Raw genomic sequence first — 18,411 nt, forward strand, 5'->3', positions numbered from 1 at the left:
TAAATGAACCAGTGAAAATCAATTTTATGAATGAATGTATACGTTTCTGAACTGAACACAATGCGCTAAATGTATTAATACAATGAAAAATAAGTAATGAAATGATTTCACTAACATTTATTGATAAATCTTCCCACAGGAGAAGAGAAGTGGTTCCATGAGATGGAGTGCACAACAAAGATGACGGCTGAACAACAACTCAACTGGTGTTCCAGAAACCAGACTCAAAGTGCACATCATAAAACCCATACCTGGTCAATTGGAGGAGTCTGGCAGTGCCTCAACCAAAGATGATGATGATGATTCAATATATACCTGAACTGTGAAACAGCACTTTATCATTTTGTTAAACAAGGAATTTTTGAACTCTAATTACCGTTTATTCATCCTGAACTGAACATTTTATTTTTTTCATCATGAACTGAATGTTTTTTTTTTAATGTTTTTCTGCTTTGATCGCTTTATTTCGTTTTCCATTTCATGTTGTTTTTATGTGTTTCACTGCTATCATTCAATTGTTCTGATTTTATTTGGACATTTTATTTTACTTTAATTATTTTCGGTTTTTCGTTATTACACAGATGGTTCATATTTGGGTAATCTTCACAATTAATTAAGGGCTAAACATTTACTTGTTCAGCCGTACATCACAAATTATCTTTTTGTCTTTTGCGCTTCCGGAAGCAACCTACTAAACTTTCCTGCGACGGGTACTAACACTTTGGTATTTCATATTAGATAATAAAGCAACGGGTTTGACAGTGTAGTGTGTAAACCACCAGAGAGGGGATATGTGAAGGATTTCAGCTGATTTAAGACACGAAAATAAGATGTAAAATTTTGTAAAAACTTAGTTCATAGTTGAACTTGTTTTGATCAGAATACAAGTGTGCTGGGACTCCCTGAGTGTGTGAGGAGATGATTATGCCAAAGAAGCCTGAAGGCTGACCTGGAATTAGGAAAGATATGTTTTTGCTAAAGGAAGCTGCCAAAACGGAGTCGGGTCAGCCAAGATCTCCCTACATGGAATTATTATGAATTTTGAGAAGGTGTTCTAACATTCTTACGGGGTATACACACGAGTAGTAATCCATAAAACCTACTCAAAGTCATTCTTTGAACTTACAAAAATTCAAGGTTACAATCTACAGACAGTTTCCCTTGTGTCATGTAACATATATACACCATAAGAACAATAAAAAACATTATCAGTAGTGTAGGTTGAAACTAACAACAGGGATATGTGGTTGCATAAAGGGTTAATGGTCCAGAATCACTTACATCCTAGATTCTGGTCCAACTGGAGAATAAGGACCAACTGGAGAATAGGGAAGCTTACACACACACTTAGATATGGGGAAACATCATGTGGAAGTATTGGCGAAGTGTCCAGAAATGAATCATACCAAGGAGGTCCGGAGGGCAGCCCCCACTGTGTCATGTATAAAACTGCTGTAAAGACAATGTAATGTTGCTGTTTGTGTGGACTGCTTTGTGATATTAATGGTTGGCAACCATCAGGTTCAACTTCAATAGTTTTTCAAGTGGTGTGCTTTGTAACTGCTTCAGGAATCTGGTTCGGAAGGAAAAACTGTTTGTAAAATAATAGTTTTATATTTGTATTGTTTATATTTGTATTTCATTTATTGTACTGTATTTGATTGTGTATATGTATATTTGTTAAAAATGTGGCGAACGTGTTCATAAAGGAATGAAGAAGCAATAAAGGTTAAGTTGAACACCGGTCGGCTGGTGGACCGGCGAAAACCCTGCTAGAGGTTTTGCTTCTTTTGCCCGAGCGTCATCCCTCGTTCTTCCTCATTATACTGTTAACATTAAGCAACGGTTTGTAAGGAAACTCAACTTAAGTGTAAGTTAAACTTAATGGTAAATCTTATGAGTGGGTTACTCACATCAATGATTTCTGAGAATTCATAATAAATAAAATAGTTTAACAAAGTGCTCTTATTGAGCTCCAGATACAGCTAATTAAGATTCAACCTTAAGACTTGAAAGAGCTTCTCTAAAAATAGAGAGATGATGATAGTTCTAGGGTCCTATCATAACTCCCTATTGGCCACTGGCTGGAGTGCATGGGTGTGGCAGGAGAAGAGGACGAGGGTATGGATTATAATTATAATCGGAAAAATATTTTATAGAGTAGATTTTTTTAAATTTTGTTCATAAAGTAAGTCTTAGTCTTTTATTAATTGATTAAACTTAGGGCCAGAAATCCAGCAATAGAAATGCTAACATAGAAAAAACATAATTGAATAAATAAACGACTGCAGAATAGTTTGCACATAGTCACTTTTTTCTATTTGATATTATCCATTTACTTCAGCAATAGACTTTCAAACCAAATCTAGGAGGAATAATAATGATTAAACAAAGTTTAGAATATTTTTGTAGCTAATAATGTCATATAATTGAATACATTTATTCATAAATAAATTTAAGAGCTTAATACCAAGAGTATTATGATTAATTAAATGATTTGACGATGGATTGGAATATAAAGTTTGTCAAGAAAACATTTTTTAAATACAAATAAATTAAGTTGTTAATTTGTCCCTCATTGTTCATGTAGAGAACAGCTCGAGAATAAGGTACGACTGCGTTTAACTATCTCTCTGATTTTGGTAGTAGATAGGAAGGGGTTAGTTTTGTCTGCATGAAGTAGTATGAGTAAAGTACGAGAGTGGGGAGGGGTCGGTTCATCGGAACACAAAATCCCCACAGGTTCAACAGTTTTTTTTTGTGATATTTCACAGGTGTTTCCTACCTGCTTATAAGGGGATGGTTAGGCACCCCTACATTTATATTTGATGTCAATTCATGTCGACTTTTCTGGCGAGGAAATAATAAAACCTTAACTAGAACATAGTTCAAACTTATTTTTCTAGCAAAAAGGGCTTCAAACTATATTAATTTGTCACTAAATGCAGTCATGTATTTATTCAAAAAACAAAAACAAAGACTAACACGTGGAAATATGTTAGATAATCTTCTCGTGGCCCCTCCCTAATGAGGAGGAGTCTGCCATTAAATAAATGCCATGGAGTTTCTGGTTTTGCACACATGGCTTCCAACTATCTGATGAACCTGAATCTCTGCATTAACAGGATCTCTACACTATAAGGTAGTAAAGATTTATCACTAATTCATTTATTCATAGCTACTCTTCAATGATCTATTAGCAGAGTAAGTAAATAGTGAATTCACAGATAATTGAAAATCACCTGACGAGTTATTATTTTCGTTTGAATTCAATGTATTAATTATATTTTAAAAGTCACGGGTGTTTCCTACCTGCTTATTAGGGGATGGTTAGGCACCCCTACATTTATATTTGATGTCAATTCATGTCGACTTTTCTGGCGAGGAAATAATAAAAACAATGCCAGAACATAGTTCAAACTTATTTTTCAAACCAAAAAGGGCTTCAAATGATATCCTGAATACTGTATATAATAAATAGATTAACTCACTATGATTATAGTACCTGTCTGAAGTTTTTATCTAGCATTAGAATTCAGAACATTAAATAAGATTTCACGTGTATGATAAAAGAAGTAACTTGGGAAGGGCAAGAACATTAAGGAAAGTTTCACAAATTACAATATGACAAGGGTGCAACTAAATGCTTGAAAGAATGAACGAAGAATTTTCATTCCGGAGAAGAAGTTATAAAAGAAAGGCAGCGACACATCTACTCAGAAAGTCTACATGCTGAGTCAATAAGTGCCTTTGCGAGGCGGAGTTTAAAACATCTTGAATGTCAGTACTTGAATGCAAAATATGCCAGTAAAGTGGAGCTGAAACTAGTTTAATGGTAATGGTTTGTAAGTGGAGAAAAAAAAGACTGGACTGTTCTTTTGTCTCAACATGGTCAAGACAAGCTTGATTGTAATAAATCGGTGTCCTCCGCATTACAGGAAAAAGATAAGTGAGCAGTATCATGGGCATGGGAAATTAGATTCTTAAATAGGGAACCTTTTAGAATGACGCATGTAAATAAGATTATGGATGATAATGAAGTTATTTATTCTGACTGAAGCTTTGTCTATATGATATAATAATCAAACCAGGGAAGTGGTAGGTTAACAATCATTTTGAAATTATGGCAAGGAAAACCTCCTTTAAACTAACAGAAACCTCAAGCAGAACCAGGCTCAATGTGTACGGCTATCTGCTGTGACCGACTGGGAGGAAGGAAATAGATGGGGAGATTGAGGGAAACGAAAGAAAGATAGGGACAGTTCAGACAGGGCCATAGATAGGACCCTGTATCTGGTGTCCCCGTTAATTCAAGGTGTAGGTTTATCCAGCAGCAAAGTTTTCGTCTCATCTCCTCATTTCTCCGTTCTTTTTCCAGCAGCATCTCCAACATGGTTCATAGGGTTGCAGTGATCGGGGCAGGACCTTCGGGTCTGACCAGCGTGAAGGCTTGTCTGGAGGAGGGCATGGTGCCCACCTGCTTCGAAAGCAGTGATGACATTGGTGGGCTGTGGAAGTTCAAGGCATGTAGAACTCTGGACATATTTGACTAATGTATGCTCCTCAACCTGAAAGGCTCAACAATGATAGAGACCATTACATACATGTGCAAATATATGTTAATAACTGAACGTTTATGGTTGTTCAATCATTTACAGGAGGTGTCGGAGCCCAACAGAGCCAGCATCTACCGCTCCCTCACCATTAACGTTTCCAAGGAGATGATGTGCTACAGTGACTTTCCAATCCCTGCCGATTATCCAAACTACATGCACCACTCCAAAATCCTAAAATACTTCAAGATGTACGCAGAACACTTTCAACTGCTGGAACACATTCATTTCCAGGTAGAAGTAACTTGTGATATCTGCAGAGTCAAACACTAATGCTTAATCTCTTTAGACATTAGTGAAGAGAGTCACACAGAGGCCAGATTTCACTCGTACTGGTCAGTGGGAGGTTGTGACTGAGAACCGAGATGGACAGGAGGAAAAGCATGTTTTCGATGCCGTCATCTGCTGTTCCGGTCACTTCACCTACCCAAATCTACCACTCAAAGAATTCCCAGGTATATCTTGTTGAAAACCATTGTAGATTACACATTTTTTCCCAGCTCTCATTTGTGATCAATATATATCCATATTTTTTCCCATCGCTGCTTTATATATCCTGTGTTGTCTTGTTTTGATTGTCGAATGCCTTTGTACAATTTAGATAATATTTTATTGTTATTTTTTGCCTCCAACAATAAAATGAGCATTTAATGTAACACCATTTACACTAGAACCTTCCAAGTTCTTCAAACCTGCAGTATATGATTTTGAAGAGAGACAGATTAGGGGCCTCAACTGTGCTGCATGGTAATAATCTTGAAGGCAGGGCAGGCCCATACCTCCCCTCTCTTTACTTATTTGCAGTGTTTCATATCGGACCCTGGGTTTTTTTCCCCTCCCCACACAAATCTTGAAATTAATCTGTCCCATTCTATAAATTGTTTTGGTGGTATTTTGACCGGGCGACATTGAAAAAGATCTAAGATTTGTAGAAGAACATTCATGCTGATGGAGTCTATCCTTGAGTGAAGATTTAAATAAGGTATATTTCCCCATCTTTGTAAAACCAACTCAAAGGTCCATAGTTGATGTCATACCTTCTGAGCAAGTCTCTAGGCAGTGTCACCCATAAATGTTTAATGAATGTTTCATCCTATTACATAATCCTGATTTCTGATGGTGGGTCATAGTTCAGTGTTATAACTTGGGTTTTGTCAATATTAATTTTGTCGCTCGATAATAGACCGTATTCTTTTAGCATCTCCATCACTTTGGGGAGGGTCTGAGTAGGTGAGTAGTAGTGTTATGGTCAACAATAAATCATCAGCAAACAACGCAAACTTTTGCTCCCCGGTAGACATCACTACCCCTTGAATTTATGTCCTGTGCCTTATTCATTGACCCAGAGGTTCTAAGAAAATTGCTAACAATAGTGGTGACGCCCCGTTCCTCTCTCCAGAACAAACGATTTTGTTAAATCTCCATTCATTTTAATTCTAGCAGTTGGTTTTTTTGTACAATGCTGCAAAAGTATCAATTATAGTTTTTTATGATAGCAAAATTTTGATAAAACTTATATAAAAATGACCAACTTAAAGAGTCGAACCCCTTTTCTGAATCCAGTCGCAGTATCATGGTTTCCAAATTTTGATTCCCAGCTTGTCTTATAATGTGTAATGCTCTCCTGATCATATCTTGCATTGTTCTATTTTAAACAAAACCTGTCTGGTCCTCATGAATTAATTTAGGTAATATTGGTTCAATTCTTTTTGTTAGCATGGAGGTGAACAGTTTATAATCAACGTTTAGGGTGAGGTCGAATATTGAAGTCGCCCCCACATATCAACGTCCCTTGGCTTTTTGATGTCATTATTTCAAGTAAACGTTTATAGAAGGACCAGTCACTCCCATGTGGAACATACACATTAAAGAAACTCACCAAATCATCTTCAACTTTACCTGTAATTATGATGAATCTACCTTCATTATCTTTATACTCTGAAATGTGCTGATAATTAACTGCTTTATTTACCCTTCCTTCTTCCTGAACTATGGGAAGCAAAATACATGTTTAAATCTTGATTAGGAAAGCAATGTGAATTTTATCTTTCTTGACCTCCATACACAGGTGAGTCCAATCATGAGAAAGGGTATTTAAGGAGGCCAATTGTAAGTGTTTCTCCCCTTTGCATCTTCTCTGAAGAGTGGCAACATGGGAGCCTCAAAACAACTCTCAAATGACCTGAAAACAATGATTGTTCAACATCATGGTTTAGGGGAAGGATATAGAAAGCTATCTCAGAGATTTAAGCTCTCAGTTTCAACTGTGAGGAACATCGTGGGGAAATGGAAGACCACAGGCACAGTTCTAGTTAATGCCCGGAGTGGCAGACCAAGGAAAATCTCAGATAAACAAAGGTGCAGGATGAGAACAGTCACAGTCTTGCTGCAGATGGTGTCACTGTGCATCGTTAAACTATTAGCGCACTTTACACAAGGAGATGCTTTATGGAAGAGTAATCGGAAAAAACCTTTTCTCTGCACACGCCACAAACAGGGTCACTTGAGTTATGCTAAAGCACATTTGGACAAGCCAGCTTCCTTTTCGAATGAGGTGCTGTGGACTGATGAAACAAGTTATTAAGTTATTAACGAGTTATTTGGGCATAACCAGGGGCGTTATGCATGGCGGAAAAAGAACACAGAGCATTCCAAGAAAAGAACTTGCTTCCTACAGTAAAATTTGGTTGTTCCATCATGCTGTGGGGCTGTGGGGCCAGTGCAGGGACGGGGAATCGTGTTAAAGTTGAGGGGCGCATGGGTTCCTCTCAATATCAGCAGATTCCGGAGAACAATGTCCAGGAATCCGTAACAAAGTTGAAGTTGCGCTGGGCTGGATCTTTCAACAAGACAATGATCCTAAACACTGCTCAAAATCTAGTATAACGTTCTGGAATGGCCATCTCAGTCCCCAGACCTGAATGTTATTGAAAATGTATTGTGTGATTTAAAGCGGGCGGTCCATGCCCGGAAACCAGCAAACCTGACTGAACTAGAGAGGACCTGTAAAGAAGAATGGTCCAAAATACCTTCCACCAGAATCCAGACCCTAATTTGAAGCTATAGGAAGTGTTTAGAGGCTGTTATTTCTGAAGAAGCAGGATGCACAAAATATTGAGTAATAAAACGGTCAAAACTGGAGTCCATTCCGGCCGTTCCAACACGCCGTCACCGCCGGGTCTTAATACTTTGCTTTGTGGAGATAAATGGTCAATGCAGAGTGTCACGGGTCGTTTATTCGCCGCTTCCAGTCAAACAAAATACAAGCTTTACGATCGATCTGTCACACTTTCTCCCGGCGACTGTACAGATCAATAGCCCTGGGCAGAAAAGGTCTCGAACTGTAGAAACATTGCTATATTTAAGGCAAATTTCCGGGCCGAGAGGTCCTCCCCCTATCGCCCTATTGGTTCCTTCAAACTCTCTGTGCCACGATCCCCTGTAGAGATTCCTTCCTAATTTGTTTCCTTTTCTAATCATTCAAATGTTCTTGGGTGGGGGTTTCTGTCTCCTAGTCCCCACCTCCTGGGTGTGTCCCGCTTCGTTCTTTTGATCCATGACACAAGGTGTGAAAAGGCAGACAAACAGACGTTTTAATAACCGGTGTAGTATCTCTAATTCTGTTTAAAGCTTGTCTTGTGTTAGATTAAAAATTATTATACACTATACCTATGCGCCAAACATAAATTAATGCTAAAAGATAATCAAAATATAAAGTATAGGTTACTGGCTTCATCTAGGAGCTTGGACGTTTGAATACACATTCACAGTCAACATTTCACTCCAGACTGACGCACTGTTTTCGGGGCAAGCTTGGAACAGACGTAGAGTCAAGACAACGGTTATTCAAACGTGTTTTTTGCTCTTTTCACACCTTGGGTCGTGGATCAAAAGAACGAAGCAGGGACACACCTGTGAGGGGGGGGGGAGCTCTCCACAGGAGATCGTGACACAGGGAGTTTGAGGGAACCAATAGGGCGATAGGGGGAGGACCTCTCGGCCCGCAAATTTGCCTTAAATATAGCGATATTTCTATCATTCTGGACCGTCTTTCCCGGAGCTATTGACCTGTACAGCTGCCGGCAAAGAGCGAGTACATCGTAAATCGATCGTAAAAGTTTGTATCTTTGTTTGACTTGAAGCGGCCCGTACACTCTGCATTTCACCTTTTTTCTCCATAAAGCAAAGTATTAAGACCCGGACGTGACGTCATGTTGGAGCGACGGAAACGGACTCAGTTTTAACCGTTTTACTTGAGAGAGTGAATCAGTCTGAGTGGAATGTTGATTGTGAATGTGTATTCACATTTAAGCTCTTAAATGAAGCGAGTATTTTATACTTTATATTTTGATTATCTTTTAGTGTTAATTTAAGTATGGCGTATATGTATAGTGTATAATCATTTTTAATCTAACAGTAATTTTTCTTTTGTAATACCTACATTTATGCACATGCCTAATTTTGTTTAAATAATTCTTGAACACTTTCTGTAAATCATATAAAAAAAATTTCACTTTTTTCTAAATTTTCACTCAAATATCACTGTGTTTGTCACCTATATGATATATTTAACAGGATTTTTTTTATCCAAACAACCAATGATTTATAAATCTGTTGATATTTTATCCATTACTAGTGTCCTTTCAAAATAATTTCACAAAACTCGTATGCCCACCCCCCCCCTCGAAAAAACAAAAACGTATAAACTAAGCCAGAAAAAACAAACAAACTCAAATTTCAATTTAGCTTAATAAACAATTTGAGTGACTCCCAAAGAAAGGGTCTCAGGCCATAAATCCGTATATTTTCCCTTCTAGATCCGCTTTCCAAGTCCACCAGCTTTAGCATCTCCGTAGCAACTTCCTCTATTTGTTTATTTATCCTTTATTTATCCAGGTTAGTCTCATTGAGATTAAAATCTCTTTCACAAGAGAGACCTGGCCAGGATGGACAGCATGACATAGTGACACATAAAGAACAATTTCATACAGTATTAGGTGTGTTGGTACAATATAAGAAAAAGATACAAGATTAGTGATTAAAAACATTCACACTTGCCTCTATGTTCTGAATCCTTTCTTCTGCCGTCACAGTCCTTCCCTCTGCTTCTTCCATCCTTGTATTAAGCTTCAACAATTCTTCCTTTGACGATTGAAATTGAGTTTTACTTTCCTGTCGGAACCCTCTGAGTTCTTGCAGAATGAGATCGATTTCGGCCATATTGACTTCTAGCTTCATTGTCTGCGCTGTTTCAGGTGTTTTCGCTGTCCTTCGAGACACGTCTTTCTGGTCCAAATCGCGGAAGAATGCTTGCCCCCTTTACTTAAAATGTTTATTCTTTGGAAATTGTTCCTTTTTTGTGGGGGTTATTTAGTAAATTTCTCAGGTTCTATTGAGAGCTACTTCACCATGCTGCCATCACATCGGTGTTCACCCGGAAGTCTCCACAGACCCTTTCTATTGATATTATTGAAAAAACGAGGTTGGTCTTCAGTTTAATTAACTTTCAGTGAAAATAACCTCTAGGTAGACCCTGAAGTATCAAAGGGCGGGTGTCAGAGGACCCAGAAGCAGATACAGTCAAACAAACAAGGGTAGATCCAAAAGTCACTGTCTTTAATAAATTATATCCAAAAGATGTAAATCCAAAACAGGCTCCTACATGGGCAAAATACGGAACACAGGAGACAGGGGCACGGGTGGAACCCGCAAACTAAAAAAGAGAGAAAAAACTTACCATTACAAAAAACGTTGATAACGTCAGTAACAGTCCCAAGAATTTGAAAGTTCAAGTTTCTGGTGAGTAGGTAGGTAGAACTTTATTGATCCCTCAGGAGGTCTCCTTCAGGAAATAGTTTTTTTTCCAAATTATCCACAGCAAATACAGCAATTTTTCATAAAAAATAATCAAAATAAAATAAGAACAAGAAAAAAGAGAACAAAGAGAAATAAAGTTAAGTTAAGTTGGTATCGATCAAAGTGGAGCCAAACCTTGTCAGGAGACACGATCAACTGGCGATCTCTTCCTGCTTTGGAGCTCCTTAAATAGAGAGAAGAGACCACCACAAACCAAATCCAGCCGTGCACCTGACTCCTGGTGAAAGGTAACAAAAATCAAAACAGGAAGTGATCTCACCAAAATAAGACACTGTAAAGCATAGACGACATGAAAAACAGTTTGAAGGTCCCACTGTGGGACCACTTGACAGAGTAGGAGGTTCAACTTTACGAGCACCCAGAAAAAACCCTTTACTAAAGGGTGACTCCTAGTTGAAGAAGAACATAAACTTTCATGTCCAATCATCATGGCTGAAACAAATACAGCCAATTTAGATGCAGCACGACTCTTGTCCAATAACTGAACAACTAGTCTCCCCAGACTTAGAGCTGCATGGTTGCGGAGCATGTTAGTTATAGAACAAAACGTTATTGTACAAAGGGAGATAGAATGAGAAGAATATTTAGAGGAAACAATTGAGTGTTGCAAGAGCATGTAGCAAGACTCTCTTCGGAGTTCAACCTTAAGGCAGGACATCCAACTGAATATAAGAAATAAAGGTTACACACATTACAGCATTAAAATAGGACCATTTTTTTATGTTCTCTTTTAGGAGTTGAGACATTTGAAGGTAAATACCTCCACAGCTGGGACTACAAAGGACCAGAAGACATGTGTGGGAAACGAATAGTGGTCATTGGTATTGGAAACTCAGGCAGTGACATTGCAGTGGAAACCAGCAGAGTTGCAGAACAGGTTGATCTACAGTTGCTTGTACATGGTTTTATTTTTTATTTTTTTATTAGCAATGCATTGATTCTTTCTTAATCTTCAGGTCTATTTGAGCACCAAAAGTGGTGCCTGGGTCACCCGTCAAGTCTCTGATAACGGGGTGCCAAAGGACATGTATTTCTCCCGATTCTCACACACTTTGTTCCAGCTCTTTCCATTGGCATTGTTCAACTGGTTTGGGGAAAATAAACTAAATGCCATGTACGACCACACCATGTATGCTCTCAAACCAAAGCACAGGTGAGTCTCCCTTATGGTTTTCACAATACCAAAATGTCAGTAGTCAATACCAATATGAGTACATTTCTTTGAAACATCGATACCTCTTGATACCATGGTTTAAGAAAGGAAGCCTCTACTTTTTAGTACACAACTTTGTTGAATAACAACAAAAACAAGTAATCATTTGGCATTCAACTTGTGGTTATGGTAAAAAAAAGAATTCCCATAGAAACTGAATAACAACAACTATTATACATTCATATACAGTGTATACAATAATTACTATTATCAGAGGGATGCCTGTTGCTGCACATTGTCCCTTTGACCTTACCATCCTCCCCGTTGATACATGTGTTACACCATGACTCAACTCTGCCAAACAATGAGCCTAATGGAACTGGTTTTACTTTAATGTGTTAAAATTAATTTTCAACAGTTAGCTTAACCACAACTGTGTCATTATTACATGTAAGATGTGTAGTTTTCTTAATCAGTCACGTATGCTTTCTCCATTCATGTCTGGCACTGACCACTGCACAATTCTAAAAGCAGTCTACAAATCAGTAATTTCACTTTAAAACTTTATTTAACTTTTGGTAGCACCATATACTGATACTGATACGGAATTCCATCAATTTAAAATCCTGCTCTAAAGATGCACCTTTGCTATTTTTGATTCCTATTTTGGAGATTCCATTAATTTATTTAAAGCTTTTATCTTAGTGTTACTACTGTTAGTTTTTATTAGTATAGTACTTTTCCAACGCTATATATTATAATAATATATATAAAAGAATAATATAAAATAATAATTTAATGTGTTCAGTTTGTATTGATCGTGTCTACATCAACAATCAAAATCCAAGGCCTCCAACCCAATATTTACTTCTTTTTTGTCAATAGCAACATAATTGATTCTTTAGGAATCAAAATTCCAAGGCCTCCAACCTAATATTCACTTATTTTCTTATTTATCAATAACAACACAATTGGTTTTGTAGGAATCAAAATTCCAAGGTCTCCAACCTAATATTCACTTATTTTCTTATTTGTCAATAACAACACAATTCAATAATTCACTTTGGCATTCCTGAACAATCAAACACTACTCAATTTGTATTCATAACGCTAAACTTATCTTGGTTTCAGCCACGGAACCCGGACTTAGACTCAAAAGAAGACTTCTTATTCATACAAAGGTGTCTTCTTACTTTTTGCTGCGCATCCTCTAAATATTGAGTCCAACCACCAGGTTCGTCGCCTCAACCAGACTCGTCCCCTCCTTCCTTGGCTCCGTCCGAGGTGACCAATTATTCAAGAACTCAGTCCTCTGCATTTGTTTGATTCAAGGAAGAGTGAAACTTAGAATTAGAACAATACATTTATTTAAGGTAAAATGATTATTCAAAAATAGGCCATCGGGACCTCAAGTACAATTACAAAAATCAAGATACATAGTTAACAAAAATGCAGATTATTCAGAAATGTAGAAACTATTAAGAAATGTTAAAATTATTTTAAAAATGCCAAAGTCTGAGTGCTCGTACCACTCTCCATCAAATCCTGGTGCACCCACCAGGTCCTTCCAGAGAATTGCCCAGAACCTCCAGACTTGTCTTTCTTTCATTTGCCTCCATGGCCCCCCTCCTTCATGGGATTTATGACCATTATCCCATAGCTGGATAAGGGCTCTATCTGACTCCATCTCTTAACTAAAGTTAATGGTTTTTGTCTCTTTTCTCTTCTTATCAACCCTTACTGATACGACTTTAAATTATCAGATTAGTCTGTCTTCAACTCCTGTGTTGTTCTCAGTATTATCTTGATCTTTAAAGTATGTACTTTTTTGAGTATTGTTTTGATTGTCTAAGCGCTTTGTGACCCTGGTCTCGAAAAGCGCTATATAAATAAATATTACTTACTTACTTACTTACTTATCTTCTGTGTTTGTCATTAAACCTGTGATGGTTACCAGAGAAATACATTATTTTATGGGTTTTTAACATTTTAACTAGCAGAGATAATCTTAACAAATAAAGATGTACCTCGTAGTGCATACCTATCTAAGCAGATGCCCCTTGCTCTGTAAATTTAAAATCTTCAAACATACAGGTTTTTATCCTACATCTTTTACGGCTCACACTGAATAGCAGAACCCACACAGATGGCCCCTTCTTGGCTACAGTTGTTGAGAATGTTAGAACAGAAATTATTTGCGGGCACAGAGTTCACACTCTTTCAATACACACACTGATCACCCATTTGAATGCAGGATGTTAAAGGTAATATAGCTCAAACTTAGTTTGTTAATAATAAAAGATTTTGAATGATTCTACTGGGTTTGGGATTGATGAGACAATAAGGTTAAAATGAACATGGAGTAAAGAATGTGTGTCGAACTTATCGGCACTATTGATAATAATAATATAATTCCTAAAGAACTCTTTGTATGTTTACAGACTCTACAGTCGGGACCCTGTAAGCAATGACGACCTGCCACTGAAGATTCTGTCCGGGTCTGTAATTATTAAACCCAACATAAAAGAGATCAACGGCTCCGATGTGGTTTTTGATGACGGAAGCATTGTGAAAAAGGTCAGAGAAAGGAGTCTGGCTTCACTTTAAAACAGATGCCATAACATGTCTCCGGTTTATAGGTGGACAACTTAGTTTTTGCAACTGGGTACACCTATGACTTCCCCTACCTGCCCAAAAATACATTGTACAGGTCAGGCTACCGAGTGGGTTTGTACAAGCATGTGTTCCCACCAAACATGGAGCATCACACTCTGGCAGTGGTTGGATTCATCCATTCCTTTGGAGCCGTCATGACTCAGGCAGAGATGCAAGCACGTTGGCTCACAAGGGTCTTCAATGGTGAGAAAGTCTTATCCATAATAAAGATTTTTAAAACATTTGTTTTATGTATTATATGTTACCTTATATGTTTGTTTATGGTATATGTGTATAGCAATCTATCCAAACAATGCAGATGGGTCATTATGGCTCTGTTAGCATGTTGTTATTTATTTGCAATAATAAGGTTTAATCACAACTGCAAAACTAGTGTGCTGTGGGGAAACATACTTGTTGCCTACTTTTTAAATTTTGTTTCTGGAATTCCCCCTCTAGTAGTATTAATTTTTCATTACTTAATACATATTGATTTCACTACTTGTGTCCTGAAAACAGAGATGTAGACAACCACACATATACATCTAAAAAGTCTATTTTTCTTCAGGTCTGATTAAATTGCCCTCATGCGAAGCCATGATCAAAACTGTTGAGCAAGACACCAAAGACATGGAGAAAAGGTTTTTAATTGACTTACCATGATTTGTAAACTATTTAATTATCATTAAAATAAATGTGTCAGAATTCATAACAAAGCTGATGATGTTTATTCAACAGCTTTATGGTGTCAAGACTGATCCCCATGCGAGTAGACTTTGTCAACTACATGGATGATCTTGCAAGAGATATTGGAGTACGCCCCAGTCTCCCTTGGCTCTTCTTCACTGACTACCAGCTGTTCAAGTGGATTCTGTTAGGACCTGTAACATCGTACCAGTACCGCTTGACTGGACCTGGGAAATGGGACGGTGCCCGTAGAGCAATTTTCACCCAGATGGATCGCATGTACCAGGCACTGAAGACAAGAAAGGTCTCACAGGTTTTTCAACCATGCACATCATATTAAGTCAGGACACGAGGAAGTTTTTTTATCAAAGGGTGCTCATAGATGTATCCCGTCTGACAGGTAGAAGAAGAAAAGCCAACCCTGACCGGTCGCCTAATCAAGCTGAGTCTGATCGCCATGGTGGGAGGAGCTGGCGTCTACTACATTCATGTTAAAAACCCGAGTGTCCTTATCAAAATAGTGTCCAACATCCGACCACTGAACGCCTGAGATTGACCGAGTCACATGCAGAAACTACAATCACTTCTATGTTATAAATCTCTCAACTCCCGAAATGCCAGCTTTAAATAATGTATTTGATGTATTTGAATTTAGTAGTAATAGTAGAGGCTGTTGTGGCAGTAGTAGTAGTAGTGCTAATAGTAGAAGTATTAATAATCATATGCGTCACAGAATGGCTGTCTTGGTGCAATGTTTGGTTCTGCACAAAAAATCCTATGATATGTTTACAACTCTGACAATAAAGGTTTCTAATTTTGATAGCAGTAGTAGTCGTAGTCTTACTAGCAGTAGTTGTTGTGGTGATAATAATAGTTGTATTCTCATGTTTGCATGCATCTACGAACGACACAAGCACATCTAAACTCTGGAGCAGGAGACGAGGAGCATGTTGAAAAAGTTGTAAAATATTCCATAATTAAAAAGATCAAATCAGCTTATGATATTATTTCCTGAAGAAGACCTCCCGAGGGATCAATACATTTCTACCTTACCTTACCTTACCTTATTTCTCTTCCGATGTTTATAAGCTTCTTTACACAGAGAGGTAATGGAGCATCAAGATCTTCATCCAACCTTTTCTTAATGTTCAAAAATTTTCATTAATTCATTTTTAATAAAAAATCTCTCAGTTAGATATAAAGTGACATTTATAACCCAGTTTATGAAACCAGTCAACAGAGAGGAGCTACAGACAGAAATGAACCAGAAGCGAGAGTGAAATTCCAAATACAAAGACTACGCCTAACTGAACTCTAGCAAAGCAACAAATCCACTAAAAATTTGGCAAATTTAATTAAACAAGAAAAAGAAAAATCAACAATCTCTATTATAAAAGACAGTAGTAGAAAATCCTTTCACACACAGGAAGACATTCATTCATTCATTCATTCATTGTCTACCGCTTTATCCCTTGGTCAGGGTCGCGGGGAGACTAGAGCCTATCCCAGTATCATAGGGCGAGAGGCAGGGGAGACCCTGGACAGTACGCCAGTCTGTCGCAGGGCACACAGAAAGACATTAATAAAGTATTTGAGGACTTTTATAATCAGCTATATAGTGCAGATTTAAACGCAGACACAGATGATATCATGAAGTTCCTTAATGGAATAAAGGCCCTGAGGGTTCCAGCTGAGTTCTACAAACACTTCTGGACGACTATTTCAAATCTATTAGTTCGAATGGTAACAGAAGTCAGATCAACAACTAGGATTCCCTCATCAATGAACCCTGCTATGATTACGCTGCTCTTAAAACCTGATAAAGACTCCTTCAACCCAGCTAACTACCCCCCGCCCCCTCACTGATCAACGCAGACATCAAAATCTTTAGTAAGGTGTTAGCATCTAGAATAAACATGTCATCCCAACTCTAATACATCCAGATGAAACTGGCTTCATCAAAGGTAGACAGTACTCTGAAAACACAAGAAAACTATTCAACCTAATACAAATCGCAAATCGAAGTGATTCGGATGATTTAGTATTATCACTAGATGCAGAGAAGGTGTTTGATAAAGTTAATTGGAAATTCTTGTTCTCAACGTTAACAACATTCGGTTTTGGAGAATCATTTATAGGATGGATTAGAGCACTTTACACTTCTCTTATGGCCGCAGTCACGACCAATGAGATTATTTAAGAACTTTAGATTAAACAATGGCACTAGACAGGGGTGCCCACTATCCCCGTCTCTCTTTGCTCTTTTCATTGAACCCCTTGCAGCATTAATCAGTGAAAATAGAACAATTAAAGGTATCCCAACACCAACTCTGGAACACAAAATAATCTTTAATGTAGATGTTGTGCTAATCTTCTTTAGGAAGCCAGAGTCATCTCTTAAATAATGTTTTAACAACATCCAAACATTTTCTAGTATCTCCGGTTACACTGTAAACTGATCAAATCAACTATTATGCCACCCGTAAAGGCCAAACAATATGTGTCAACGTTAGTTTCTCTTCACCGTCTGACAGTAGGCAACATTAAATATTTAGGAATTTACATCGCCCCTAATCTATTAGAATTGTTCTCCTTGAATTTCTCTCCACTATCCAAACTGTTCCTCGTTCTTCTCTGAACTTGTGATACATTTAATATGACAAATTCACACTTTTAAGAATATATGAAATTGCATTCTAAAATTTTACCAATAAGTAGAAAAAAAGGTATCCTCAGAAGACTCCATTCCAGTAAATAAAATACTAAACATCCCCAGTACAAAGAAAATAATATCCAAATTGTATTCGATACTGAACAAGGCGGACACCTCTATGTGCATACCAACCTCAAAATGGGATGAAGACCTCTCCATAAGCATCAACTCTGACTTTTGGAGTGTATGGAAGTAAATCAATTCCATCAGAATATTGAATGGTTGAATTACTCAATTACTCAATATTTGTTTTATTTTAATTTCAATTATTCAATATTTTTTAATTCGTAGCCTTTTAAATTCAATATAAAACAATTCCAAGCCTTTTCAATTCAGCATAACAGTGCCACCAGACAAAACCAAACAAGGGCCGAGTTACTGTATCATACTTCATCATCAACATCAGCTTAGATATTTTCATGACAAAGTATATCAACTTTGTTTTAATGTCTGGAGTTTAAACATATCACGACACTTTGTTGAAGCCCCGCCCACAACCTCTGTTTGGTTCAGTGAGTTATTGAGATGACTCGTCTTTTGGAGTTGCAGGTTCAAAACCTGCTCTTCAACTCTGTCAAGCGATGTCATGTTTTAGAATGATTTCTTATCTGGTGAGACTGACTCTCTTTATAACATTTGTTCTGTCGCAGGGCACACAAAGACAGACAATCATTCACACACACTCTCATACCTATGGACAATTTCCCAAAATG

The 18,411-nt window shown here is 37.6% G+C and overlaps 1 protein-coding gene across 4 annotated transcripts; it reads left to right on the forward strand.

Moving 5' to 3' along the window:
- Nucleotides 1-3,063: 3,063 nt before the first annotated feature.
- LOC148086969 (flavin-containing monooxygenase 5-like) lies at nucleotides 3,064-15,810 on the forward strand. Of its 4 annotated transcripts, none has more exons than XM_087785154.1 (11): nucleotides 3,064-3,142; nucleotides 4,379-4,523; nucleotides 4,659-4,847; nucleotides 4,903-5,068; nucleotides 11,225-11,367; nucleotides 11,447-11,643; nucleotides 14,085-14,220; nucleotides 14,283-14,502; nucleotides 14,867-14,939; nucleotides 15,037-15,298; nucleotides 15,386-15,810. In XM_087785154.1, exons 2-11 carry the CDS (start codon nucleotides 4,392-4,394, stop codon nucleotides 15,533-15,535), a joined length of 1,668 nt encoding a protein of 555 aa, XP_087641280.1. In that variant the 5' UTR covers nucleotides 3,064-3,142; nucleotides 4,379-4,391; the 3' UTR covers nucleotides 15,536-15,810. The 4 variants fall into 4 exon arrangements, with proteins under 4 accessions (XP_087641280.1, XP_087641282.1, XP_087641284.1 ...); XM_087785156.1 differs by having other exon boundaries at nucleotides 15,037-15,289; XM_087785158.1 differs by having other exon boundaries at nucleotides 15,037-15,289; nucleotides 15,390-15,810.
- The last annotated feature ends 2,601 nt before the right edge of the window (nucleotides 15,811-18,411 follow it).

The sequence above is a fragment of the Callionymus lyra genome, chromosome 2, assembly GCF_982586985.1.
Source record: "Callionymus lyra chromosome 2, fCalLyr1.hap1.1, whole genome shotgun sequence".
In the NCBI taxonomy this organism is placed as follows: Eukaryota; Metazoa; Chordata; class Actinopteri; order Syngnathiformes; family Callionymidae; genus Callionymus; species Callionymus lyra.